This window comes from Microcaecilia unicolor, chromosome 6, assembly GCF_901765095.1.
Source record: "Microcaecilia unicolor chromosome 6, aMicUni1.1, whole genome shotgun sequence".
Classification (NCBI taxonomy): Eukaryota; Metazoa; Chordata; class Amphibia; order Gymnophiona; family Siphonopidae; genus Microcaecilia; species Microcaecilia unicolor.
The window spans coordinates 40,214,435-40,240,631 of record NC_044036.1 but is presented as its reverse complement, the minus strand read 5'-3'; the positions used below and the strand labels follow the sequence as shown (position 1 = coordinate 40,240,631).

At 46.3% G+C, this 26,197-nt stretch overlaps 1 protein-coding gene across 5 annotated transcripts in view; it reads left to right on the top strand.

The window, feature by feature from the left end:
- Window positions 1-26,197, top strand: part of ITGB3BP (integrin subunit beta 3 binding protein) — a 103,972-nt gene that overhangs the window by 49,568 nt on the left and 28,207 nt on the right. For 4 of the 5 annotated variants that reach the window (XM_030207012.1, XM_030207013.1, XM_030207016.1 and 1 more), the window contains exons 4-5: window positions 4,484-4,541; window positions 13,010-13,088. In XM_030207012.1, coding sequence (XP_030062872.1) covers window positions 4,484-4,541; window positions 13,010-13,088 — 137 coding nt within the window. The remainder of the gene's footprint in view (window positions 1-4,483; window positions 4,542-13,009; window positions 13,089-26,197) is intronic. The other variant, XM_030207014.1, reaches the window with a different exon arrangement.

Sequence of the window (26,197 nt, the reverse complement as noted above, 5' to 3'; positions counted from 1 at the left end):
GTCAGGAAGTATTTTTAAATGGAAAGGGTGATAGATACGTAGAATGCCCTCCCATGGGAGGTGATGGAGATGAAAACAGTAGTGGAATTCAAAAATGTGTGGGATAAACACAAAGGACTCCTGCTTATTTATTTATTTATTTGTAACATTTATACCCCGCACTTCCCCACTCATTAGCAGGTTCAATGCGGCTTACATAGTAAATCAGGTGACAAAGTAATACAGAATGGTTGCAGCTGTAATATAGTAAGTAAAGTGGTGATCGTTTGTATATGGAGTGGAGGAGTGGCCTAGTGGTTAGGGTGGTGGCCTTTGGTCCTGGGGAACTGCGGAACTGAGTTCGATTCCCACTTCAGGCACAGGCAGCTCCTTGTGACTCTGGGCAAGTCACTTAACCCTCCATTGCCCCAAGCCACATTGAGCCTGCCATAAGTGGGAAAGCGCGGGGTACAAATGTTACAAAAAAAAATAAAAAATGGATAGAAGGAAGGAGGATGGAAGAGGTAGGGGAAAAGGGAGGAGGGTGTGTATTGGGATTAACGTGTTATTTAGTATGGGGAAATGTAAGGGGGGGGGTAGGAAAAGGAATGTACTAGATAGTGTAGGGAGGGTAGGAAGAGTGATATACGAGAGAGGATTAAATAGGGGAGCTTAGAAGGAATGGATCTCCGGAATCTTATCGGAGATCGTGTGGCATCACCAGTAATTGGGAAGCAAAACCTGTCTACAGGTCTACACCCGGATCATGATTGAATAGATATGGATGGGCTGGAATGTAAATTTTAAGGGGCTTCAATGTTCACTTCAGAACTTTTAGTACAAGAACAGTGCTGGGCAGACTTTTATGGTCTGTGCCCTGAGAAAGAAGGATAAATCAAACTTGAGTATATACTTATAAAACATCACATACCATGTAAAAAGAATTTGTCTTGTTGGGCAGACTGGATGGACCATTCAGGTCTTTATCTGCCGTCATGTACTTTGTTACTATGATATGATTTGGTTTCTGTGGTTACTTCCAAAAATGGAATAGTTTTGGGAGACTTCTACATCCAGAGAATGTATAAATGTAATAGAGTTTAACTTTTTTGGAGTCTTTTGGGTTTACTAAAGTATCAAGTACACATATTTATGATCATCTGTTAGATCTTTTTGTATATTTGACAGATTCTGATTTGCTAATTTTGGATAGTTATGGCCATTAACTCCTACAGTTGGATCATCGTTCTTTAGAATTTGTAACGAGATGGAGAGCTTATGCTAAGAAGAAGAATTACCCCAGTTAACTATATTACTAGAGGTAGAATTGATGAAAATAAGTTCTGGGCTAAAGTAAATACAGTGTTAGGTAGTTCTTTGGTTTATCCAAAGGACACGTTAGACAATTGGAATACTATAGTGAGTAGTAATATTTTAGATGAAATTGTGCCGAAGAAAGTCAGAACAGGAATATATCGCCAAAACTTTCCTTGGTTTAAATAAGGAATTACTAGAATTAAAACAGAATTTTTGATGTCCAGAGCAAGCTTGGATTAAGTCATGGGATATTAAGTTAGCAGAAAGGACATCTACTATGATTTATAAAAGAAGTCGGGAAAGTTTATTACATAGGTTTAATTGGTAAGCAACCTATAGATCAGAAAAAAACTATTTCCTCTTGTAGAAAAATTAAGCTGAACTGATGTCATTTCATGTGATAGTATATCTTCACCACGAGCATCAGAATTAGCAGACTTTTTTTTTAAATAGAAAGTCAAGAGAATCCACTCACAGATAGTTATTGATTATAATGCTTATGAAGATAGCATAAGGCAAAATCACAGAAGAGCTGACCCTCGCAAGTCTCGGAAAGAAGAGGCAACACAGTGAAGGCAATGAACTCACTCCAAACCATGCTTTATGTATTCAAAGAGCTTTAATTCTTAGAGTTCACAACATGACACGGGCTGTGTTTCATCCACAAGGCCTGCATCAGGAGTCTGGAACTGTAAAACAGATATCACACTTCTGTGACTCATGTTGTGGAGTAGCGATCCATTGTGTATTAATTGTGTATCATTTGCGAGTTATCTGACGTTGCTATTGTACATTTGTCCTTTAGATTGTAAGCTCCTTGAGCAGTGACTGTCCTTCTATGTTAAATTGTACAGCGCTGCGTAACCCTAGTAGCGCTTTAGAAATGTCAAGTAGTATTGGATGACTGCCACTAGCATTGCTTTCTCATCAGCATCCAGAAGGAGTGTTCTGTTGTACATGATATTGACAGAAGTGTGATATCTGTTTTACAGTTCCAGACTCCTGATGCAGGCCTAGTGGCTGAAACACAGCCTGTGTCAAGACGTGAACTCTTAAGAATTAAAGCTCATTGAACATTTTTTGGTATGAGTTTGTTGTCTTCGCTATGAGGATAGGGTAACATCAGGGAACCCTATTTGGACAAACTTTCAATTAGTATAAGCAATAGAAGAGGTTCCTCTGATTAAAGTGACTCTGGGCAAGTCACTTAACCCTCCATTGCCCGCCGCATTGAGCCTGCCATGAGTGGGAAAGCGCGGGGTACAAATGTAACAAAAAAAAAAGTTCACCTACTTACATTGTAATCTGGATTGCTGTCCTACTAAATTTATAAAATCATTTCTATGTTGCCTAGTTAGCTACTTAAGAGGCTCATTTTCAAAGCACCATAGACTTACAAAGTTACATATGTTACAGTCTAGGTGCTTTGAAAATGAGCACCTAGATGAGTTTTTCAGCGGGAACCTTTTAACTCCTATACCGAAAGTTACTAGTTATGCTATGCTACAGTACTTATAGCCTGCCAAATCCCTGCAAAAGCAGGTTCATGGTGGATGACAACCAGTAAAAAAAAAAAAAACACACTGACAAAAGGTAACATTAAAGTTATTTCATATCCCAAACAGATAAGATTTCAGTAGTTTTTGAAAAAAACAACAAGTTGGAGCTAATCGAATATTTAAAACTAAAGAATTCCAAATGTTTACTGAATAATATAGAAATGATCATTCATAAACGTATCTTACCTTTAGACCTTTCACAGATGGGAAAGCCAAAAGCAAACAAGAATAACTATGACCTGTAATAGATGACCCTAATAACGAAATCAAGGAGACAAAATTCTCAGAAGCCGGTTCTTACAATGTTTTGTAAACCATACAACAGATCTTAAAATCAATGCATGCTATCACAGGAAGCCATTGACGTATTGGGAGGGGTGTTATATCTAATTATAGACCTTTTGTGTGTCTGCCATTTTTTTGAGAAGGTTGTGTAAAAAGAATTGAAGCGGTGCAAAGAAAAGCTACGAGAATGGTAAGGGATTTGCGTTACAAGACGTATGAGGAGAGACTTGATGACCTGAACATGTACACTCTGGAAGAAAGGAGAAACAGGGATGATATGATACAGACGTTCAAATATTTGAAAGTATTAATCCGTAAACGAACCTTTTCCGGAGGTGCGAAGGCGGTAGAATGAGAGGACATGAAATGAGATTGAAGGGAGGCAGACTCAAGAAAAATGTCAGGAAGTATTTTTTCACGGAGAGAGTAGTGGATGCTTGGAATGCCCTCCCGCGGGAGGTGGTGGAAATGAAAATGGTAACAGAATTCAAACACGCGTGGGATAAACATAAAGGAATCCTGTTCAGAAGGAATGGATCCTAAGGAGCTTAGCCGAGATTGGGTGGCAGAGCCAGCCGGTGGCGGGAGGCAAGGATAGTGCTGGGCAGACTTATACGGTCTGTGCCCTGAAGAGGACAGGTACAAATCAAAGTAGGGTATACACAAAAAGTAGCACATATGAGTTTGTCTTGTTGGGCGGACTGGATGGACCATGCAGGTCTTTTTCTGCCGTCATTTACTATGCTACTATGTTACTATTGACGTATTGGGAGGGGTGTTATATCTAATTATAGACCTTTTGTGTGTCTGCCATTGTTTTGAGAAGGTTATGTAATTTGACCTGTCTTCTGCATTTGGTTTGATGGACCATAGGCTGCTAATAAACATATTGGATGATATTGGTATTACTGGCAAGGTCTTAAATTGGTTTGAATGCTTTTGACAAAAATAGCTTGCTACCATGGTAGTAGAATATGTAATACTTCAGGGGTCCCAAGTATTCCCTGCTAGTTATTTTATTGTAATCTGCACAGAGCCGATTGGTGTGCAGCGGAATATAAGTTTACTTGTAATTGTAGTGCTCTGGACTAGAAATATATTAAGAGAACTTCTAGGTTTTAAATTTTGTCTCACTTCCAGGCCGTCTCTCACTCTTTCATCTTTTATGCAGCTTGTATTCACTGAGCAGCCCTAAGCTGTGTTCGGTCCTGAGCACTCCCATTACGTTTTTCAACTAATTTAAAAGTATCTTTCAGGATTCAGACTTTAAGAAATGCATTCTTTTATAATACAAATAGGTAATTATGGGCAGGTGTTTCATGGGTTTTATGTTTTCTGTACAGCAGTCCATGTGGAAACAGCTGTATCCAGCAGAGGGCAGCTTCAAACAGAAGAGGATGAGTAAGTTAATACAAATGTGATTTACAATAGTACTTCTATTTCTGTGGTAAATTAATGTGTTTGACTAAGGGGCTGATTATACTAACCTGCATGTTAATGAACTCTTTGTAGGAAAGTTTGTTATCCATGCAAATGAGCTGGATAGCAAAGTTTTACACACAATTTTGTTCCCAGGATGACTGGAAGAAAGATAACTCTACCTGTACAAGTGCAAGTAACTTTTCTGTCCAATAGTTAGTGCGGAAATAAAGGTTGTTGCATAGTGGTTTAAAAAAATATATATACGTAGGGCCCTGTTTACCAAGCCGCGCTAACGTTTTTAGCATGCGCTAACGCTTGAGACACCCATATATTCCTATGGGTTCTCTCGAGTTAGTGTGCACTAATTTTTAGTGCGCCTACAGTGTGGCTTAGTAAACAGGGCCCATAATATGCTGCTTGGCATGTTTTTGCAATACATCTACTTATACGTTCTAAATTTAAATAAACTTGCTCTTAATGAAGTATGTGTGAATGTTTACTATCAAAGAGAGAAGAACTTTCCGCATTTTGTTTCACAAAAGGGAGCAATGCATGAAAAAAAATGCAAAATGCTGAAATTTCAACTTTTTGTACTTTTGGAAGTATTTTATACACTTTTCCTTATGTTATCCTTTTCAGAAGCAAATTTGCACTTTAGTGCATAAGCATCTGTCAGACATACTGAGCTGGTCCTTCAAACTTTGTAATTTGAGTGGCTTTATTTACAGAAGACCCATGTACCAAAACTCATATTGAGTGTTTTTATTTCATTTGGGTCTTGATGATCTGGGACACTATTGTTTTGTATAGTCGCGTGCTACTCCATTGAGCAATTTGTTGCTCAAGAGATTCTAATAATATGTCTGCATTTCCATTAGGTTTATAAATTCTTGACCTGACTATGGAGCAGATTGTTTATCTTTATGACTAGAGATGGAAAAATACTTAGAAAATGTAAGTGTGCACCAAAACTTTGGAGTAAGAAGAAAAGTATTTATTCTATTTTTGGGTTTTATCTTTCACTTGTTAGCCTTTCATTTTTCTTTTGTGCTGATTTTTGGAGTGGGTGAGGGAACAGAATTGGATTTTTAGTATTTTTCTCCTCTTTTTTAATTTGGAATTTTTTATTGGATTACTCTTGGAAGCCTGAGCTAAATGTAAGTTACAGATTCAGATATATTTGAAAGGTCCCTGCCCAAAGTGTACGTGAAACAAAGGAGTGTTAAGTGGCCATCACAAGTTACAAGGAGTGTTGTTGGAGAAGCAGGAGTTTTGAGCCCTAGCTTCTGAGATTCTCAGCCAGCCACTCTAATCGCTGGACTACTACTCCAGAAAAACAGCACCTCTTTCCAGATGGAATGGTTTCAGATATAGTTCTACTGCCAGGCAAACTAAAAATCAAATTTTATCTAAAGGGAATGTAGAATTTAGAGTATAGCAGAAATTGCAGAGAATCATAGATTCAAGCTATATGTAAAAGAAGAATATTTATTTATTTCATTAATTATAAAATGCACTCCCAGCCTTCACATAAAGAGAGCCATCCTTAGTGTTGTGCAGAAAGCAACAATACAGATAAATTACAACAATACAATAAAACATAATCCAGACAATTTCATATTCCTTAACCTCAGCAGCAGATGAAGCCAGAAACTGGTGAGTTGTGTCGATCTACCAGCAAGTGGAGATAGAGATTACTAGAGTAAAGATAGTGATACTAGACGACAAGCCCCTTCAGTAGCCAGTATATCTTTATCTCCAGCAGGTGGTGGGTGAAATCTCTTCAGTTTCTGCATTCATCTTCTGTGGGGCAGCTCCTGGGCCTTTTTCCAGTTGCGATTGGGGGCGATTGGCTGAGCGGTGCCATCCTAGGATGCATACCTGGTCTCCAGGTCCCTGCCTCACCCCTTAGTTCCCCTGCCTCCCAGCTCTTCTGCTGTCTTGTTTTGTTTGTTGTTGGCTGTGCCTCCCTCACAAACCATTTAAAACAAAAACAAAACAGAGGACAGCTTCAAAAACAAACAAAAAAAAAAGTGGCAGACTGCACGGAGTGCACACACACAGTGGGACCGCTTCTCGAGGGAGATTAGCATACGCCTAGGGAACTTTTTTTCCCATGTGTTGAGTAGTACCATTGCCTTTTTTTTTCTTCCATCTTGCTCCGAGGCACATCTATGGTGGCAGAAGCGGTTAAACGTTCCCTCTGCGGAAAGAAGAAATGTGCAGCAGGAATCTGTGTGGCAGGCTGCGCAGAGCTTTTAGCGGCAAGCATTTCTCTTCCTGAGGAGTCTTTTTCCCACATAGAGGTGGCAGGAACATGTGCCATTTTACCTGCTCCCATCGACACGCTTCCCACTCTGCAGGTTTTGGCGGGTTTGGACACCTCACACCTGCCGGTGAAGTCTGGCAGTACGTCACCGGGGGGCTCTAGTCCAACATGTGCTGCTTCTCCGGGTTTTTGTCTGAGTCTGCAGGCACAGAGGAAGGTTTTTCCCTGGAGCTTATTTTGCTCCTTCACCAGACCTACGTTCTTAAGTGGTCCTTGCCTCTCCCTCAGTCTGACCCTTTGTTGGAACATACAGGGCGTTCTTCTGAGGATTTGGGATCCCTGATTCCTTCCCCTATTGAGGATTCTGCTCTTCAGGACGCGCTTGACCTCTCTCTCTCTCTGGAGGGGGGTCTTTGGGCATCATCTCCCCCTCTCCTTTGCTGGTGGTACTCTCTGGGGACTCCCTCCGATCTCGCGTCAATCAGCTGGAGGAGGGCGAGTTCCAGGGGGAATCTGATGACCCTACCGTGGTTTGCCTTTTTCATAAAGAATGGATCCTAAGGAGCTTAGCCGAGATTGGGTGGCAGAACCGGTGGCGGGAGGCAGGGATGGTGCAGGGCAGACTTATACGGTCTGTACCGGAGCCGGTGGTGGGAGACAGGACTGGTGGTTGAGAGGTGGGGATGGTGCTGGGCAGACTTATACGGTCTGTGCCAGAGCCGGTGGTGGGAGGCGGGACTGGTGGTTGGGAGGCGGGGCTAGTGCTGGGCAGACTTATACGGTCTGTGCTAGAACCGGTGGTGGGAGGCGGGGATAGTGCTGGGCAGACTTATACGGTCTGTGCCCTGAAAAGGACAGGTACAAATCAAGGTAAGGTATACACAAAAAGTAGCACATATGAGTTTATCTTGTTGGGCAGACTGGATGGACCGTGCAGGTCTTTTTCTGCCGTCATCTACTATGTTACTATGAGTTACCCTCCTTGATTTCTAGCTCTTTAGAGGCACTGAATATTGTGGATCTGGAGGCCCAGGCTGCAGCCACGATCAATCCTAAGATGGCCAGCACTAGGAAGCCGTTCAAATCCTTTCCTGTTTATGAGGCCATCCAAGAGCTTATTTCAGCTCAGTGGTCAGACCCTGAGGGGAGATTTAAGGTGGCAAGGGTGATGGCTCGCCTTTACCCGGTGGGGCGCGGACCAGGCGGATAAATTTGCCCTTCCCGTGGTGGATTCTCTGGTGACGGCGGTCACCAAGAAGACTACTCTGCCTGTTGAAGGTGGGGTGGCACTGAAGGATATGCAAGATTGGCATCGAGGCTTCTTTGAAGTGTGTGTTTGAAGTTTCTGCATTGATACACCATGCCTCTATCTGTAGCTCTTATGCCGCCAGGGCGTGCCTTTTCTCGCTTTTAACAGGCTTTAGATCAAGAACAGGACGCGGTGCCTATTTTGCGGTCCATTGCACCCCACATGGAATCAGGACTGGCCTATCTGGCAGATTCCCTTTATGATCTGGCCGGTACTTCGACCAAACAGATGGCTTTGGCGGTTTCTTCCTGCCAGTGGTTGTGGCTTCATCACTAGGCAGCGGATATGGCGTCCAAGCATTCCTGACTAGATTTACTTTTCAGGGCAAACTTTTCTCTACGGGGAAGACCTGGAAAAAAATGTGAAAGATTTGGGTGACTCTAAAGGCTTTCTGAGGATAGACCTAAGCCCATGGCACGGGCAAGGGCAGCAAGGCCCCGTTTTCGGAATTCCTGCAGGTACTGTCCGGGCCGGGCTTTCACTTCCTTCCAGCACCCCAGATTTCAACATTGTTCTTCCTTTCATGGGGATAAGCGACCCATCGGTTCTGTGGTATTATTGGGGGTGTCCAGCCACCCCTCCCAATGATGGGGTGCCGGTCCAGGTGGGTTAATCTTCAGTCTCAGGTGTCCAGCTTGCTTCTCCTACTGAATCCCTGGGCATGGAATTATGTCTAGGTGTTGGGATCCATGGCGGCGACATTGGAGATGGTGCCTTGGGTGAGGGCTCACATGCGCCCATTACAGCAGTCCCTCCTGTGCGGGTGGTCTCAGATGTTCCAGGACTACCGGCGGTGCCTTCCGTTGCATCCCACAGCGAGGCACAGCATGGCCTGGTGGCTTCATGACCCCAACTTGCAGCAGGGGATGGCTTTGGCCTCCCCCCCCCCCCCCCGTGGGTTGTGGTAGTTATGGATGCCAGCCTGATTGGCCGGAGAGCTCGTTGTCTCCATTGTTGATGCTCAAGGATGCTGGACTACCTTGGAGGCGACCTGGCCAATCAATCGGCTGGAGCTGCAGGCAGTAGTGAATGCCTTCAGAGCTTTTCAGGACTTGTTGTTGGGCAAGGCTGTGCGCATTCTCTCGGACAACACAATGGTGGTGGCTTACATCAATTGACAGGGCGGCACTCAAAGCCTAGCCCTTGTCAACGAAGTGGTGTGTCTTCTGGAGTAGGGGGAAACCCATGTTCAGTGTCTGTCGGCAGCCCACATTGCAGGCCAAAGCAACATACGGGTGGATTTTTTCAGCTGTCATCTGTTGGACCCAGCAGAATGAGAGCTTTTGGCAGTGGCGTTTCTCCTAATTTGCCGGAAGTGGGGGACTCTAGGATTTGATCTGATGGTGTCCCATGCAAATGCCAATGTGGACAGGTTCTTCAACAGACAAAGAGAGCCTAGGTCTGGATGCTCTGCTCCAGCCCTGGCCCGATGGCGATCTCCTTTATGTGTTCCCTCCGTGGTCATTGATAGGTTGAGTGTTGCATTAGATCGCTCACCACCGGGGATTAGTCATCCTGGTGGCTTCAGATTGTCCACGCTGTCCTTGGTATGTGAACTTAGTCAGTCTGCTGACAGAGGTGCCCCTTCAGTTACCTCTTAGTTCCGATCTTCTGCACCAGGATCCAGTTCTGACGGAGGATCCCTCCCACTTTGGTCTTATGGCCTGGCCCTTGATAGGGCACGTTTGAGGAAGAAAGGTTATTCAGATTCTGTGATTGCTACCTTGTTGCAAGCGCAGAAGCGTTCTGCTTTGACAAAGTATGATCAAGTTCGGCTGACCTTTGTTTCCTGGTGTTCGGCCAGAGCTTGGTCTCCTTTGCATGCCTCTGTGGCTCAGCTGTTGGCATTTTTGTAGGACAGGTTGCAGAAAGGTCTGGCATATAATTCTATTTGAGTTCAGGTCGCAGCCCTGGCTTGTTTCAGGGGTGGGTGTCGGGTGCTTCCCTGGCTTCTCATCTGGACATGGTTTGGTTTTTGCAGGGGGCTCTCCCTTCTCTTTGGTGGCTGTGTCCTGCATGGAATCTGAATTTGGTTCTTCGGGCTCTGCAAGGTACTCCCTTTGAACATTGCACAAGGCCTCTGCAAGGATCTTACCTTGAAGGCAGTGTTTTTAGTGGCTATGGTGTCGGTGCGTAGTTTCTGAGCTCCAGGCTTTGTCTTGTTAGGACTCTTTTCTGCAGTTCTGAGTCGGGGATCTCCTTACATACTGTTCCTTCCTTTCTGCCTAAAGTGGTTTCAGCCTTTCATGTTAATCAGCCTGTCCTCCTTCCTTCCTCTCGGAAGGAGGACAACCCTGCAGAATTTGGGAGCGTTCGATTTCTAGATGTTCGGCGAGTTCTTTTCCACTTTTTGCAGGTGTCCAATGATTTTTGGCGTTCAGATTATCCTTTTGTCCTGCTGTCAGGACCATGGCACAGTGAGGTGGTGTCTAAGGCTACTATAGCCCGGTGGATTAAGGATACCATGTCTTCCGCGTATATTTTAGCCGGCCAGGTTCCGCCAGAGGGCTTGAAGGTGCATTCCACTAGAGTGCAGTCAGCTTCGTGGGTGGAGACTTTGGTTCTGAATCTGGACGAGATCTGTAAAGTGGGTACTTGGGCCTCTCTGCATAACTTTTCGCGCCATTATAGAGTGGATATTGCAGTTCAGTTGGATGCTTTTTCCGCGCGGTTGTTTTGCTGTGGGGAGCGTCAGCTTCCCACCCTGATTAGGGATTGCTTTGGTACATCCCACCAGTTTCTGGATTCATCTGCTTCTGAGGCTGAGGAAGGTAAAATTATGTCTCACCTGATAATTTTTCTTGGTTGGTGAGGAAGGTTCTCTATTTGTTGTTGCTATGCGACATGTACTGACTACTGAAGGGGGCTGGTCACGTAGTATCACTGCCTTCAATCTAGTAATCTCTATCTCCACCTGCTGGTAAATGGACACAACCCACCAGTTTCTGGATTCATCTGTTGCGGGTAAAAGAGAGAAAATTATCAGGTAAGACATAATTTTACTTTCCTTCAATACATTTCATGATACTTGTAGCCTGAAGTATGGAATTCTGTACTACTTGGCTTTGAGTTTGTAATAAGCACTTGAACATCATATGTTGTACTTACAAAATTTGATATCTGTATGAGTCATTCTTTTTTTGTCCTGTAGTATAATTTTTTTAATTTGATGTTTATTAAAATCATTTTGTAGTCTGTTGATCCTGGCAGCTTTCAGCCAGTTACAAGTAAGCCATACATAATAAACATCAAAACTCACAAGACAAAAATACATAAAAACTTTTCAAGAAATAAAAACTAGCCTTATACAAATCACTCAGGGACCCTTTAACTAAGCTGCACTAAAAGGTGGACTGCACTGTGACTAGTGCGTGGATTTCCCCACACACTGAGGCCACTTTTAGTGTGGCTGTAAAATGGCAGATTTTCCATTTCTTCAATTAATGGTCACGCGCTAATTTCTCAATTAGCGTGTGGCCATTAGCATGTGACTCCTTACCGACATCTATTTACTAGTCAATTGGTATGCAGCAATGTAGCTGCGATAATTGATTGGCACTGGGCACACTAACATGCCTCCAGCACTAAAAAGTACAAAGTGTGGGAAGCATTCTCAGGTGCCAAAGCTACTGTGGGGTGTGCTCATGCAGCCTGCGGTAGTGAATTTTCCCATATGGTTAGCACACATAAATGCTTACCGCCACTTAGTAAAAGGACCCCTCAGTGAACGTAAACTTATTTTTCTTTTAAGAAAAATGTCTTAACTTTTTCTGTATGATCAATCATTAGGAAAACTACGTAGCAAAACATTCCAGACGTTTGGACCTGCAGATTCAAAAACATGAGTATATAGCCTTAATGATTTAGCATGATTTCTGATTTTGTTGCTTTTTTTTATTTAATTGTATTCAGATTTATTGTATTTTTGGTTCTTTTGTACTTTAATACTAATCACTCACCCACCACTGGGCCTATCTACTGCTATCTTTACAAGTGGCATTTACAAGGTATTTATTTAAATTGCTCCTTTTGTAGGATAAGAACAGTTGCTCCGGCAGTGGGTAGATGCACACTATAAAAAAAAAAATAAAGTACTCTTATGTTGCACATTGCCATCTGAAAGATCTGGATTTGAGTCTGGAATGACTGGGACGGAGTAAGCTGCAGAGGCAGTAATAGCAGTGTATAGGAAAGTGAGGTGTGAGGGGAAGAACATAAGTATTGCCATACTGGGACAGACCAAAGGTCCATCAAACCCAGCATCCTGTTTCCAACAGTGGCCAATCCAGGTCACAAATACCTGGCAAGATCCCCAAAAAGTACAAAACATTTTATACTGCTTATCCCAGAAATAGTGGATTTTCCACAAGTCCAATTTAATAATGGTCTGTGGACTTTTCCTTTAGGAAGCGTCCAAACCTTTTTTAAGGGGGGGCTAGCTTCTACCATCACTTAATGGCAGCATGCAGTGGCAGCTCAGGTGGTCAAGTTCCAAAGAGAGCTATGGTTTATAACTCATGACGCTGCAATGGTTGTGCTATATTGAGTGGGGGATATAAAACTGGAGAAAAAGCCCTCGATAGTTGTGAATAAAGGCTCTTTGTTCTTAGCAGAACAGCTAGTAGTTCCAGTAGCTGGAGGCTCCAAGGAGCAGGCCTATCTCTCCCCCCAAATTGGAAATTGTAGCCACAGTCCAGATTTGCAGTTAATATTAGACCTCAAGTGTTTGCAATGAGTCGCAAAGAATAGAATTGTCACAAGAACTAAACTTGTCTACATATATTTACAGTGTGAATTGGGTTCCAAAGGCCTAGTGTGAAAATCATCATATTATGCAGTAACCTGGTTTATTTTTTCTTTACTCTGCAGCTTCAAGGCATTGTTATCAGAAGTTGAAAAATCATTGGGAAAGTTTGTGAAAATGAGACAAAATCTAAAGCATATTCAGGTCTGTTTTCTTAAAATTGAACTCCTTCCCTATCCTTATTCTTTCAGGAAACTGAGCCTGAGATAAACATTTTTGTAAAAGCAGTTTTCCCTTCATTAAGGAGCCCTTTTACTAAGCTTTGTTAGGCCCTAACACATGCCTAGTGATGGATGTGCTAAAGTGTTCTTTGTTGTTTATTTTTTGGGAGGGGGTGTGGCATGGGTGGGAATTGGCAGAGAGTGGGCATGGAAGCAGTAACCAGTTAGCACATGCACTTAACGTGGAAGCCCTTACCATCTCCTAAATAGGAGACAATAAATGCTTCTGCGATAATCTTTTGAAATGACCACTCACAATTAGTAACAGTGCATGACCATAAATAAAACAAATACAAAAAAAGGCCTTTTTATGTGCATGCTAAGTAGAGAGGTGTGGTAGCCGTGTTAGTCCACTCTTAAAGGTTATCAATAGAACAAACAAAATAAAACATGGAAAAGAAAATAAGATGATACCTTTTTTATTGGACATAACTTAATACATTTCTTGATTAGCTTTCGAAGGTTGGCCTTCTTCATCAGATCGGAAATAAGCAAATAGGCTTAGCACATGGGACCCGCATAAGGGTGTGCTAAGCCCATTTATTAGCACAGCTTAGTAAAAAGGCCCCTAAGGTTTTTTTCTTTTTTCTCCTCAGGTCACATGCGAGAATTAGAAAATAAGTTAAAACATCAGAAATCTAAATGCCTATTTTTCGCCCACTTTTGTGTAGTTCTCAAGTCATGCCAAATGTAAATTTTAATTATTTGAAATAAATTGAACAATTCAACAGCTGTTTAAGGAAAGAAGTAAAGAAGAAATAAAATACTTTATAATATGAGAGATCATGAATAAAAACAAATCTATCACATAGAGGAGAAGAGTTTGGCAGATCAGTATTTGATCTCGGTATAGCTTTTAAACATCTGATCTTCTGCTCCAAAAGATAGTACTTAAAATAGCTTACAGGAGCAAACCTCATTTCTGCAGGTGCTCCAGTCACACACAGAGAATCCTCCATAGGGACAGAATGGGTGAAAACATTATTGAATGTAAATCACAACTTGCAGCGTTTTCATCAGATATTGGAAAATGGGAAGTTGTTTTGTGATGAGCTACTGCCAAAGCTGTTCTGTTCCTACTGCCACTGAGCTAGCAAACACAGCAGAGGGTCACCTAAGCTGTCCAGAAGGGCATTCCAATTCTACAGCTCTGTTTAACTTCAAAGATTGTCAGACCGCATATCCTGCTTGCTCCCTGTACTTATCAACAGGGGAATATCTATTCATTTTTTTCATTCCAGGAAGCTATTTTTCTTCATTCCTAATCGGACCACAAGAGAATAAAATTGAATTCTAAAGCTATTTATCTATATCTGTCTGTCTATCTAAAAACTCTGATGCTTCTTGAGATTTTGTTTAATGATTACTAAAATAAGTTTGACTATCTTGTTTGTATACTTGTCCATATTATATGCATAATCCACACTGCATATACTACACCAAATGTTTGTCTTATTTTTAAAGTATCATATGTTGATAAGTTAAGATTTTTTCAGAGATTCAGTAGCAGTAAATTGTAGATGGCTTTTTTAGTTTTTTATTTAAATGTTTGTTTATTGAGGTTTTGAAGAATATAATACAACCAAACAAAGAATCCGGAAATTGAAAAACACAAAATGGAACCTGAAGGCTTCTTTCAGGAACAATTGAGAAAGATCTTGTCATATAGTCCTTCCCACTTTAGCAAGAGCCCTCAAATAACCAACATTAGCCCACCCCATCTCTTTAATCAACCCCCCTCCCAAGGGGGGGGGGGATATCTCCACTGGACCGAGGAACACCTATCTCCTGATATCACTCAAAGTCATAAAGTATTCAGAATGAGACTTCAAGCCTTAACAGTGAGGAAGGAAATATAAGGATCCCAGATTTACAAAAAAAGAGACACCTACCCATTTGCGTTCCATTAACATAGTGTAGTGTAACTGACTCCTACAACCCCAAAAAGAAGGGGAATCTGAAACTATCCAAACCTTCAGGATACTTTAGATTTTCAAAATCAGTTTTGAGGTGAACTACACCATATGTAATATAACTGATAAATTAAACTACTTTTCCTTCTCTCTCTTTGCAGTGTTCAGTATTTAGAATGTTCAGGACTAAGGGTATTCTGCATAATGGACATTATCCCTCCTTCCCCACCCCCAGCCAGATCAGCACCACCTGCTTGCAGTCTATAGTCCCAATTTAACTCTGCTGACAGACTCATTGCTTTGTTAATCTGCTGTTCCATATCATCAAGCTGATCAATCCATAGACTGGTGGGTTGTGTCCATCTACCAGCAGGTGGAGATAGAGAGCAAAGCTTTTGCCTCCCTATATGTGGTCATGTGCTGCCGGAAACTCCTCAGTATGTTCTCTATCTCAGCAGGTGGTGGTCACACACAGCAGCAGCTCTGGCTAGGCCTCCAAGCCTAATTTTTAGGTTTTGTTGAGTGCCTGGGGTTGAGGGTTCTTCTTGAGCAAGTGCAAACCTGGTGGCGCCAGGTCCCTCCTTTTCTCCCCCCTCCCGCTGGCTCCGTTTGAAAAAAAAAAAAAAAAAAATTTTTGACGTCCTTTAAAGACGTTTATTTTCGACGTTTATTTAAACGTTTATTGCAGCTACTCACTGGGACACCAGGTCGTTACAGCTCGGAGCAAGAAGCAGGTAATTTTTACCTTTTTATAGCGGGCAGGGGGTTCCCCGATCGATCTCCACGTGGCCTATGACGTCGGAGGGCGAGGGCGCGAAGAATTGCTCCCCGGACCGCATGTACGCTCCTAGCGGGGATGCGGGGGTCTTAAAGTCTGATTCGCCCTTCTTGGGGGTCAGTTCGGAGGCCGGTCAGTGTCCCGGTTCTTCCTCTGGCGCGGCGGTTTTTCCCGCCATAAACGCCCATCCCCCGCTGCTCGCCTCCGCCATCTTGGCCGGCCACTCTGCTCGGACGGCTTCTTCTTGGACCGCCCTTGAGCTGGGAGACGTTAATGCCTTGGCCGCCCTTGATTTGGGCGACGGCAAAAAGGCGGCTAAAATTAAGCGCCGTTCTTCCCGCGCGGCTCCTTCTCGGAGTGTCGCGCCGGACGCCATCTTGGATGCGCAGCATGTTTCTCCCCCGCTCTTGCGAGCGCCGGTTGAGGGTGCGTCTAGGGCTGTGGCCCAGGCTGCTGAAGTGCACAGTCTAGGGGGTTTCTCCCCCGAGTTTGTTTTGCTGCTGCATCAGGCTTTTCTTATGCAAAACGCTGCCCCTGCTCCCTTGTCCGATAAAGGGATTGAGGCCTCCGGAAATAAACGCCCTCGGGTGGATTCCCAGGCCTTAGAGGACTTTGTCTCCTTGGATGTAGATGAGGGCAGCGTATCTGAGTTCTCCCAACGGTCCTTTGGGGATTCCTTGGAGGAGACGGATTCCCGCTCGGATGGAGCGGATGACCCCTCTGCAGCGCGGATCTTTCGCTCAGAGGATTTGCCCAACCTGTTAATGCAGGCCATGGGCATTTTGAAGATTTCCTCTCCGGAGGACGTCTCTCCCTCAGCCCCTGTTGGCTCCGCCATTATGCTGGGGACAAAGCGCCCGCCTAGAACCTTCCATGTGCATGATGCCATGCACACCTTAATTTCGGCTCAATGGGATGTCCCGGAAGCGAGCCTCAAAGTGGCTAGGGCTATGTCCCGCCTCTATCCTTTGCCTGAAAGTGAACGTGAGGCCTTTATTTGGCCTACCGTGGATTCTTTAATCACTGCGGTGACTAAGAAAACGGCGTTGCCGGTGGAAGGTGGCACGGCCCTAAAGGACGCCCAAGATAGAAGATTGGAGGCGGCCTTAAGGTCGTCCTTCGAGGCGGCTGCTTTAAGTTTGCAGGCCTCAGTTTGCGGCTCCTATGTGGCCAGGGCGTGCCTGACGATTGTACAGCGGGCTTCCCCCTCGGATCCTTCCTTGAGGGCTGATTGGCCGGCCCTGGAATCGGGCTTGGCTTATTTGGCAGACTTACTGTATGATGTCTTGAGAGCCTCAGCTAAAGGTATGGCTCAGACAGTCTCTGCGCGGCGGTGGCTATGGCTGAAGCATTGGTCTGCGGACCACGCCTCTAAGTCCCGCCTGGCTAAGTTGCCTTTTAAAGGCAAGCTGCTCTTTGGGGTCGAGCTGGACAAAATTGTGACCGATCTCGGCACGTCTAAGGGCAAGAGGTTACCAGAGGCCAGGGCTCGGCCAGTGCTCGCCCCGGTAACTCCAGAGGACGGTTTCAAGAGGTCCGTCGGTACCACCCGGGCAAGTCGGGCTCCTCTGCTTCCTCTTCCTTCAAGAGGAACTTCTCCCCCAAGCAGCATTCCTTTCGCAGAGACCGCCGTCCCGGAGGTACGCCCTCCGGTCCTCCCCCAGGGTCTCGTACCCAATGACGGGGTCTTGGTCCATGGCCCAGTGCAGATTGGAGGATGCCTGTCCTCGTTTCTGGGCGAGTGGACCAGAGTAACTTCAGACACTTGGGTGCTGGAAGTCATCAGAGACGGCTACAAGCTAGAGTTCTGCCGACCCTTAAGAGACGGGTTTGTACTCTCTCCCTGCAAGTCTCCGGTCAAAGCTGTGGCAGTGCAGCAGACCTTGGAAAATCTGATCCGCCTGGGGGCGGTCGTTCCGGTGCCAGAAAATCAGCTTGGCAAGGGACGTTACTCCATTTACTTTGTGGTGCCAAAGAAAGGAGGTTCTGTATGGCCTATCCTCGACCTCAAAGGGGTCAATCGGGCCTTGAAAGTTCGGCACTTTCGCATGGAGACTCTCCGCTCTGTTATAGCGGCAGTGAAGGCAGGGGAGTACCTAGCATCCTTGGACATCAAGGAAGCGTACCTGCATATTCCCATCTGGCCTCCTCATCAACGCTTCCTGCGTACTGGGCCGACACTTCCAGTTCAGAGCCCTCCCGTTCGGGTTGGCTACTGCTCCGCGGACCTTCTCCAAAGTAATGGTGGTCATCGCGGCCTTCCTGAGAAAGGAAGGAGTACAAGTCCATCCTTATCTGGACGACTGGTTGATCCGAGCCCCCTCTTATGCAGAGTGTGGCAAGGCTGTGGACCGGGTGGTTGCTCTTTTGAGCTCCCTGGGATGGATCATCAACTGGGAGAAAAGCCTGCTGCGCCCGACTCAGTCCCTGGAGTATCTGGGAATTCGATTCGACACCCAAGTGGGCAGAGTGTTCCTGCCAGACAATCGGATTGTCAAACTTCAGGCTCAGGTGGACCAGTTCCTAGTAGCCTCTCCGCTTCGGGCATGGGACTATGTGCAGCTGTTGGGCTCTATGACGGCCACGATGGAAGTAGTGCCCTGGGCCAGGGCTCATATGAGACCACTACAACACTCTCTGCTGCAGAGCTGGACTCCGGTGTCGGAGGATTATGCTGTGCGCCTTCCCTTGGACCCAGCAGTGCGCAAGGCGCTGAGCTGGTGGTTGCAGATAGACAAGTTGTCTGCAGGGATGCCTCTCGTGACCCCGGAGTGGATTGTCGTCACGACGGACGCCTCTTTGACGGGCTGGGGAACCCACTGCTTGGGAAGGACAGCGCAGGGGCTCTGGTCTCCTGCAGAGGCAAAGTGGTCTATCAACCTCCTGGAACTCAGAGCCATTCGGTTGGCGCTTTTGGAGTTCATCCCGGTACTGGCGTTGAAGCCAGTACGGGTCCTGTCGGACAATGCCACGGCTGTGGCCTATGTCAACCGCCAGGGAGGTACCAAGAGCGCCCCTCTAGCCAAGGAGGCCATGAATCTATGCCAGTGGGCGGAAGCAAACCTGGAACAGCTGTCAGCGGCTCACATTGCCGGAGTCATGAATGTCAAGGCGGACTTTCTCAGTCGCCATACCTTGGAGCCCGGAGAGTGGCAGCTATCTGCTCAGGCGTTCTTGGACATCACGAAGCGCTGGGGCCAGCCGAGCCTAGATCTGATGGCGTCATCGGCCAATTGCCAAGTGCCGCGCTTTTTCAGCAGAGGACGGGACCCTCGATCCCTGGGAGTAGATGCTCTTCTCCAACAGTGGCCGACACAAGAGCTTCTCTATGTGTTCCCGCCCTGGCCCATGTTGGGCAGGGTGCTAGACCGGGTGGCAAAGCATCCGGGCCGGATAATCCTGGTGGGTCCGGACTGGCCCAGACGTCCCTGGTATGCAGACCTGATCAGGCTCTCAGTCGACGTTCCTCTGCGGCTGCCAGTAGAGCAGGGCCTGTTACATCAGGGTCCCGTGGTGATGGAGGATCCCTCCCCCTTTGGTCTTACGGCCTGGCTATTGAGCGGCAGCGTCTGAGAAAGAAGGGCTTCTCAGACAAGGTCATCGCCACTATGCTGAGAGCGAGGAAGCGCTCTACTTCTACTGCTTACGCCAGGGTTTGGCGTACCTTTGCAGCGTGGTGTGAAGCAGGCTCACTTTCTCCCTTCACTGCTCCAATTTCTTCAGTGTTGGCGTTCCTGCAAGAAGGTCTGGAGAAAGGACTGTCGCTCAGTTCCCTTAAAGTCCAGGTAGCGGCTCTGGCTTGCTTCAGGGGCCGCCTGAAGGGTGCTTCCCTGGCTTCGCAGCCAGATGTGGTGCGCTTTCTCAAGGGAGTTAATCACCTGCGCCCTCCTCTGCACTCAGTGGTGCCTGCGTGGAATCTCAACCTGGTGCTAAGAGCCTTGCAGAAGCCGCCTTTTGAACCCTTGTCTAGGGCATCTCTGAAAGACCTGACGTTGAAAGCAGTCTTTTTGGTGGCTATCACTTCAGCCAGAAGGGTTTCCGAGCTCCAGGCACTCTCATGTCGAGAGCCTTTTCTGCAGTTCACTGAGCCAGGAGTGACTATTCGCACAGTGCCTTCCTTCCTGCCCAAGATTGTTTCTCGCTTCCATGTGAATCAGCAGCTCTGTCTCCCTTCCTTTCGTAGGGAGGACTACCCAGAGGAATACTCTGCTCTCAAATTTCTGGATGTGAGACGAGTCATCATCAGATACTTGGAAGTGACCAATGATTTCCGGAAGTCGGATCATCTGTTTGTCCTGTTTACAGGTCCTCGTAAGGGTCTGCAGGCTTCTAAGCCTACAGTGGCAAGATGGGTCAAGGAAGCCATTGCAGCGGCTTATGTGGCCGCGGGGAAGGTGCCGCCTATCCAGCTGAAGGCTCACTCCACTAGAGCTCTGGCGGCCTCAATGGCAGAGGCCGGGTCCGTCTCCTTGGAAGAGGTATGCAAGGCGGCAACTTGGGCATCGGCCCATACCTTCTCCAGGCATTACCGCTTGACTGTGGCTGCTCGGGCGGAGGCCCGGTTTGGAGCTTCAGTGTTGCGGTCAGGGATTTCAATGTCCCGCCCTGGGTGAGTACTGCTTCGGTACATCCCACCAGTCTATGGATTGATCAGCTTGATGATATGGAAGGTAAAATTATGTATCATACCTGATCATTTTCTTTCCATTAATCATAGCTGATCAATCCATAGCCCCTCCCAGATATCTGTACTGTTTATATTCTGGTTGCATTTCAGATTCAAGTTTAGTCTTCAGTTCCTGTTCAGGAAGACTTCGTGTTCAAGTTTTTTCAATTGGATTCCTCAAGAGTTGAGACGAGTTTGTGTTACAGTGAGCTGCTGCATTCCTCTCCCCTCCGTTTTACGGGGCTGGATTGAGACATAAATTCTGCCGGCACTCCCTCCCGCTTCGTGCAGCTGTAGGGCAGCTTTGTACCCTCCCGCTTCAGCGGTGTTAGGGTCAGTCAGCTCCTCCCGCGGTTGCGGTTGCAGGATAAGCCAGATCCCCCCGCATCGGCGGGGTGGTGTCCCTCCCCCGCTCCGCGGGGATGAGCTGGACGGATTCCCCTCCCCCACTTGTGTGGGGATGAGCTGGGTTAATTCCCCTCCCCTGTTTCGGCGGTGGTGAGCTGGGCAGAGTGTCCCTTTGTGGGTGTAATTCTCTAAGTGCTGAGTCCTGCGGATGGAGCTTTGATATCGACATACTGAGTAGTTTCCGGCAGCACATGACCACATATAGGGAGGCAAAAGTTTGCTCTCTATCTCCACCTGCTGGTAGATGGACACAACCCACCAGTCTATGGATTGATCAGCTATGATTAATGGAAAGAAAATTATCAGGTATGATACATAATTTTACCTTCCTGCTGCCTTTACCACACAAACAGACTGAACTACTCAGCAGCAGTTGATTAGCAAAGTATTGGAGTCAGGAGGATCCAGTGTACGTTTTGGCGGATATGTCCTATGGCATCTCCTCTGAACCCTCCCCTCTACTTGAAAGGAGAAAGTCTTCTCCGGAGAGCCTTTCGTTCCTCTCTTTTGTAAAGGACATGGCTGAGGCTATTCCATTTCATTTGGAAGTGGAGGATGAGCCCAGGGCTAAGATGCTCGAGGTCCTGGACAGTGAGTCTCCTTTTAGGGGAGGCTGTGACCGTCCCTCTTCATGAGGTACTCAAGGAAGTCCTTGATAGGAACTAGGCGTCCCCTCTGTCGGTCCTGTCCTGTCCAAGAATATCGCCACAATGTATCAGATCCACAGCACACCTAGTTTTGATAGGCCCCAGTTGCCTCACAATTCCATGATGATGGAGTCCGCTCTCAAAAGTGCCAGGAGTTCTAGAGACTATGCCTTGATGCCCGCAGGCAGAGAAGCTAGGACCTTGGACTCTTGGGAGGAAGATGTTCCAAGCCTCAATGCTTGTTTCCCAAGCTTATACCAGCTCTTATACCAGCTCTTTATAAGCATGTACTTGCTGGACTCTGAGCACAAGCTGTTAGACTTGGCAGACTCTCTCCCACTGGAGCAGGCCGAATCAGTACGCCTGTTGGCCAAGCAGTAGAAGGCATATCTTAAGTACTTGGCCAGGGGTGCTTACGACACCTTTGACTTGGCATCCAGGATCTCTGCTCGCAGTATAGCAATGTGCAGACTGTCATGGCTGCATGCTTCTGACTTGGAACAGTCGATTCAGCAGAGTTTGGCAGATACCCCCTGCCGGGGGGTGGGGGATAACCTTTTTTGGAAAGAAGGTTGAGGAGGTCGCTGACCAAATCAAGAAACACACTGATACCATCTCTTCTCTCTCCCGCCAGGCGCCTTCTGCATCAGATTCCTTATCTAGAAGGTCTTTTGGCATGTCGGGGGAAGGGGTGTCTACTACTCCCAGAGATGTAGGTACACCATCTCTTCTCACCAGCCTGCTCAGGCTCAACCCCAGTGTGCTCGCTCTTGTCAACAGAGTGTGCCTAAGGCCCCTGCTGTTTCCCAGTCAAAGCAAGTGATGAGCTTTTGAGTGCCTGCAACAGAGCAAAGCTGCTGTCAGTGTCCATCCTGAATGACCTGCTGGTCGGGGGAGGCTGAAGTTTTTCTACGAAAGGTGGCCCCTTATAACCTCAGATGGGTGGGTTCTTCAAATTGTCCACCTCTGATACACCCTTAATTGGTTTTGAAAACCTCCAAATTGCCCACCGAGAGCTCATTACTTCAGCTCTCAGCATGAGCAGGTACTTGCAGAGGAACTCTCCGCCCTTCTGAAGGCCCATGTGGTTGAGCCTGTTCCACCAGGGAAAGAAGGGCTGGGATTTTGTTCCAGGTACTTCCTTGTGCAAAAGACGACGGGGATGCAACCCATCCTAGACCTAAGGGATCTGAACAAATTGCTGGTCAAAGAAATGTTCAGGATGGTTTCCCTGGGCACCCTTCTCCCAATGATTCAAGAAAACAATTGGCTATGTTGTCTGTACTTAAAGGACACATACACACATCTCAATACTTCCTGCTCACCAGAAGTATCGTCGCTTTGGGCTGGGAACATACCACTTCTGGTACCGTGTGTTTCCTTTTGGCCTCGCGTCAGCACTCAGGGTCTTTACCAAATGCCTAGCAGTAGTCGCAGTGTCGCTACGCAGGCTGGCATCTGTTCCCTTACCGCGACGATTGGCTGGTAAAGAGCACGTCAGAGGACGGTGCTTGAGAGTCCATACAAAGGACTATTTGGGTTGTAGAGCTACAGGGGTTTGTTCTAATCTACCCCAAGTCCCATCTTCACTCTGCCCAGCAACAGGCCTTCAGATCAACCTTCTGGCACTTGGGCAATCTGGAACGCACTAAGGGCTTTCAGAGATCGACTGTCTCACCAAATTGTGCTCATTAAAACAGATAACTAGGTTGCAATGTATTATACCAACAAGCAGTGGGGCACCAGATCACGCCCTCTGTGTCAGGAGGCTGTCCAGATGTGGCGCTGAGCTCGCCAGCACAGCATGTTCTTTCGAGCCACTTATATTGCTGGCAAAAACAACAGTCTGGCCGACAGGCTGAGAGGATTATGCAACCACATGAATGGTCTCTCAGCATGGGCGAGGCCCGTGAGATCTTCCGAGTGTGGGGCACCCTCTCGGTGGATCTCTTTGCCACTTATCTGAATCACAAAGTCCCTCAGTACTGTTACAGATTTCAGGCTCATGACAGACTAGTGTCGGATACCTTCCTCCAGCATTGGTGGGGGGGCGGCCTTCTGTATGCATATCCTCCAATACCTCTTGTGAGGAAGACTTTGCTGAAACTAAGGAAGACCACAGGACCATGATCTTGATCGCACCTTACTGGCTACGGCAGATCTGGTTTCCAGTCACTGGCCCTCACAGCCTGAATGTTGAAAGCCTAGAATTTGCTTCCTTAGGTCTGTCAGAGGGTGTCTCCCAGGTCTTGCTGGCTTCCAGGAAAGATTCCACTAAAAGATGTTATTCTTTCAAATGGAGGAGGTTTGCAGTCTGATGTGATGGTAAGGCCCTAGATCCTATGTCCTGCCCTACACAGCCCTGCTTGAATATCTTCTAGACCTCTCCGAGTCTGGTCTTAAAACCAACTCTGTAAAGGTTCACCTCAGTGCAATTAGTTCTTACCATCAACGTGGAGAGAGTAAGGCCATCTTTGGACAGACTCTAGTTCAGGCTTGTCCAACCTATGGCCCGTGGACCAAAATATGCCCCTCAAAGTGCTTTTTTTATGGCCCTCAGAAGCTTGGAAATTGTTGTAGTGCTTACAGTGGGATTCCTGCTTCCTCACCATTACTTGAATCTCTGTAAGTTTGGATTGATCTTGCGGTTTCAAGTCTCGCTAGTCTTCAAACCGTGAGAGCAACCCAAATTTCCAGTACCACATGGCTCAAGCTTGCAGAGAGCTGTGTTACGATGGGAAAGCAGGAATCCTGCTGCTTCTTTTGCAACTGAAGCCAGGTAAGGGGAAAGAGACTTAGTGAATACTTGGTGGGGGTGGGGTACATGAAAGAGAGAGACTGGATGAAGGCTGAGGAGGAGAGAATGTACCTTTATATTTTACCACTATTTCACGAAACGTGGCAAAATATGATGGTGCATGATTTGGCCCTCCGAATACTATAAAATGTGGTCCCCGATAGAACAAGGTTGGACATGCCTGCTCTAGTTGTTTGGTTCGTGAGAGGTTTGCTTTTGTCAAATCCCCCTGTCAAACCTCCTCCTGTGTCTTGGGACCTCAATATCGTTCTCACCCAGCTGATGAAAGCTACTTTTGAGCCACTGAATTCCTGCCATCTGAATTACTTGACCTGGAAGGTCATTTTCTTAGTGGCTGTTACTTTAGCTCATGGAGTGGAAGTACCTTATACTATGTTTCATCATAACAGAGTAGTCCTCCGCACCACCCTAAGTTCCTACCTAAGGTGGTGTCGGAGTTCCATCTGAACCAGTTGATTGTCTTGCCAACATTCAATCCCTGACCTCATGCCCATCCTGGCAAGAGCACCTTGCACTCCTTGGACTGTAAGCAAGCATTGACCTATTACGTGGAGTGGACAAAGCCCTGCAGACAGTCCGCATAGCTTTTTGTTTCTTTTGATCCCAACAGGATGGGGTCGCCATTGAGAAATGCACAATCTCTATTTGGTTGGCAGATTGCATTTCTTTCACTTACACCCAGACTGGGCTGTCCCTAGAGGGTCATGTCAAGGCTCACAATGTCAGAACTGTGGCTGCATTGTAGCCACTTGTGGTCGGCTTCCATTGAAGAAATTTGCAAGGCTGCGACGTGGTCTTCAGTCCACACATTCACATCTCATTACTGTCTAGAGTAGGATACCCGACGCGATAAACGGTTTGGGCAGACAATGTTGCAGAATCTGTTTGGGTTCTAGAATCCTGTTTTATTCTGTTCCAGGCTGCACTCTCACTCAGTTTATATATAGTTTCAGGTTAATATGAGGTATGTCCTCACCTTGTGAGGCCCAATTGACAAATGTTTGTTGTTTTGGGTGAGCCTGGATGCTAGGGATACCTCAGTTGTGAGAATTAATGTCCTGCTTGTCCTTGGAGAAAGCGAACATACTTACCTGTAGCAGGTATTCTCTGAGGAGAGCAGGCCTTATATTCTCACAAACCCTCCCGCCTCCCCTAGGCGTTGCCTCCTAATTTTTCTTTTTTATGCTGTAGTATTTAACAGCAGTAGCCGCGCCTTTACAGCGGGTGGAAAGGGTACCTGCACATACGCGGTGGAGCGTGTCTTGCACTCTACAAAGCTTTGTAAACTTGTTATAAGCTCCGGTTACCCAGTTGTGAGAATGTAATGTCTGCTGTCCTCGGAGAATACTTTCTACAAGTAAGTGTCTTCAGTTTACTGCTGTAATTGTTATTGCCTGTATCCAGGTATTCCTGTATACTACATTAGGTTAATTTCTTCAAAAAGGTTATGCTTAATTAAGGAGGGAAGTTATCAAGTTGAGTTAGGGCTTTAAGTCACGTCATTTGCCCTTTAACATGTCTTAAAGGGCCTAATGCTGTTTCACTTAATTTACAAGAGCGATATTTAAGTCGCTGCAAGTTACATAGTAATGAGCTGAAAAGCATGCCAATGCATGTTTTGCATCTCATTACTGTGCAAATGCCCTAGCGCAACTTGTGGTGATAACACCACAAGTCACATTAGGGCCAAAAAATCATGGTAAAATAACTCCAGCTGTAGTCTCATGCAGTGTTTTGGCTGATGCTGGATTGGGCACTAGCGAGTGGGCATTGCTTCTGCAAGAAAGACCCCCCTGGACCAC